This window comes from Larimichthys crocea, chromosome XXIV (genome assembly GCF_000972845.2).
Source record: "Larimichthys crocea isolate SSNF chromosome XXIV, L_crocea_2.0, whole genome shotgun sequence".
Taxonomy (NCBI): domain Eukaryota; kingdom Metazoa; phylum Chordata; class Actinopteri; family Sciaenidae; genus Larimichthys; species Larimichthys crocea.
Window position 1 is genome coordinate 1,800,009 of NC_040034.1, and position 1,839 is coordinate 1,801,847.

At 43.2% G+C, this 1,839-nt stretch overlaps 1 protein-coding gene across 12 annotated transcripts in view; it reads right to left on the reverse strand.

Annotated features, from left to right (window-relative positions):
* LOC109142868 (NACHT, LRR and PYD domains-containing protein 12-like) overlaps positions 1-1,839 on the reverse strand; it is a 10,895-nt gene that overhangs the window by 3,497 nt on the left and 5,559 nt on the right. For 7 of the 12 annotated variants that reach the window (XR_003461672.1, XM_027274988.1, XM_027274996.1 and 4 more), the window contains 2 exons: positions 1,221-1,340; positions 844-1,079 (listed from right to left, as the gene is read on the reverse strand). Coding sequence is in view for 11 of the 12 variants with exons in the window: in XM_027274988.1 (XP_027130789.1) it covers positions 844-1,079; positions 1,221-1,340 (356 nt within the window). In the remaining variant the exon portion in view is untranslated. The remainder of the gene's footprint in view (positions 1-843; positions 1,080-1,220; positions 1,341-1,839) is intronic. The other 5 variants (XM_027274998.1, XM_027274999.1, XM_027274990.1 and 2 more) reach the window with 4 other exon arrangements.

The window sequence follows — 1,839 nt, forward strand, 5'->3', positions numbered from 1 at the left end:
CTCATCTTTGATCAAGTTCAGCTCCCTGAACGAGAGCAGAACCACCAGACTGACATCTTGGTTCTCCGAGCCCTCTGCCCAGTCCAGAGTGAACTTCTGCACTGAGAAGGTTTTTCCAACGCCAGCGACGCCGTTGGTCAGAACGACTCTGATGTGTCTCTGTTGGTCAGGTAAGGCTTTGAAGATGTCGTGGCATTTGATGGGAGTGTCATGGAGGGTCTCCTTCTTCTTGGAAGCTGTCTCAAGCTGCCTCACCTCATGTTGGGTATGAACCTCTTCACTCTGTCCCTCTGTGATGTAGAGCTCAGTGTAGATCCTGTTGAGGAGGGTTCCACTTCCTGTTTCATCACTTCCTTCAGTCACACGTTCACATCTGGTCTTCAGACTGATCTTATGTTCATCTAAAACCTCCTGCAGACCACCACTCACTAAAACAGAGAAACAAGTTTGAGACTAAACAAATCTGTGAGCACCAGTAAAAGCGATCAATATAAGAATATGCACAGAAACTCACTGTTCCTGTAATATTTAAACGGATACACTAATCAAATACAAAAGCACCACTAACAAGTGCTATTGTATTTACCTCTCAACAAACTGATTACTGTCCTGGATCCATGATAGAGGAACAAGAAACTGTACATGTCATCTGTCTGAAAACTCAAAAATTAAAATGTAGCACTTGAAGCTGTTCAGCTCATTTGTTCAGCTCATTTGATGAAGCTGATGATTCTTCAGTTGTTGGGTTGTTTCCACATGGCTGAATGAACTCACTGTAAGTCTCTAAATTACCATAATGTGATAAAATGCAGCAGGTCACATTGTAAAGATGGACGGTCTTACTTTGGACAGTGCTGGTCTGACTGGCTGTCTGCAGTCCACGTCTTGTTCTGGATCTTTCTTCACACTGGGGACAGGAGGAGTCTCCTGATGAAGAAGACTGGTCCCAGTATGAGGTGATGCAGTGTCTGCAGAACCAGTGTCCACAGCTGGTAGAGACCAGATCCTTCAGGACGTCCTGACACAAACCACAGCAGGACGGCTGCTCCTCCACAGGAACATGACTCCTCTTCCTCTCTCTGTGAAGACATTTCTTTATCACTCAAATGATTTGTTGACTGTTGCTGACAAAGATCAAGATTTGGACGACACTGTCATGAATATATATCTTTTCGTCATCATCTTCATCAGGTCAGTTTACAGTAAAAACAGTCTCTTACTTTGTGTCTGAGGGTCCAGGTTCATTACTGAAGTCTGGAGGAAGACCTTTGGACCGGTCACTCTTCATAGACAGACAGATGGATTCTGGAGATGCTGCTCTCCGTCTGTTGGACTGAAGTCTGCAAACACCAACATGTTTTTATTCAGATCACATGAATCTTTGATAAATCCTCTGATCAAAGTCATTTATGAAGCTCTAAATACACAAACTGCTGCTGCTGTTGATAATGAGGAGCTTTAAAAGTTTGTATTCGTCCTCTTAGATCAGATTACAGCTTTTCCAGGTGAATGACAGCTGTCACAGACACTAAGTGGAAGATGTCACAAATGATTTCTCTTTCTGTCACAATAAGTTTGTTAAATGTTTGTTTGAAAATACATTTGGGTAGAAAATTTAATAAAAATTAAACCTGCAAGCAGCGATGGTCGGGCCCTCGCACATGTGCGCACGTCGAAATGTGCGCATGTCGAAATGTGCGCATGTGGAAATGTGCGCATGTGGAAATGGCCACACAGTTTCCCCAAAATTCATCATTTTGATAACTGTTACTCAGGAAGTCTATGTGAACAGACCTACCAAGTTTGAAGTGAATTGGATGAAATCCCTAGGAGGAGTTC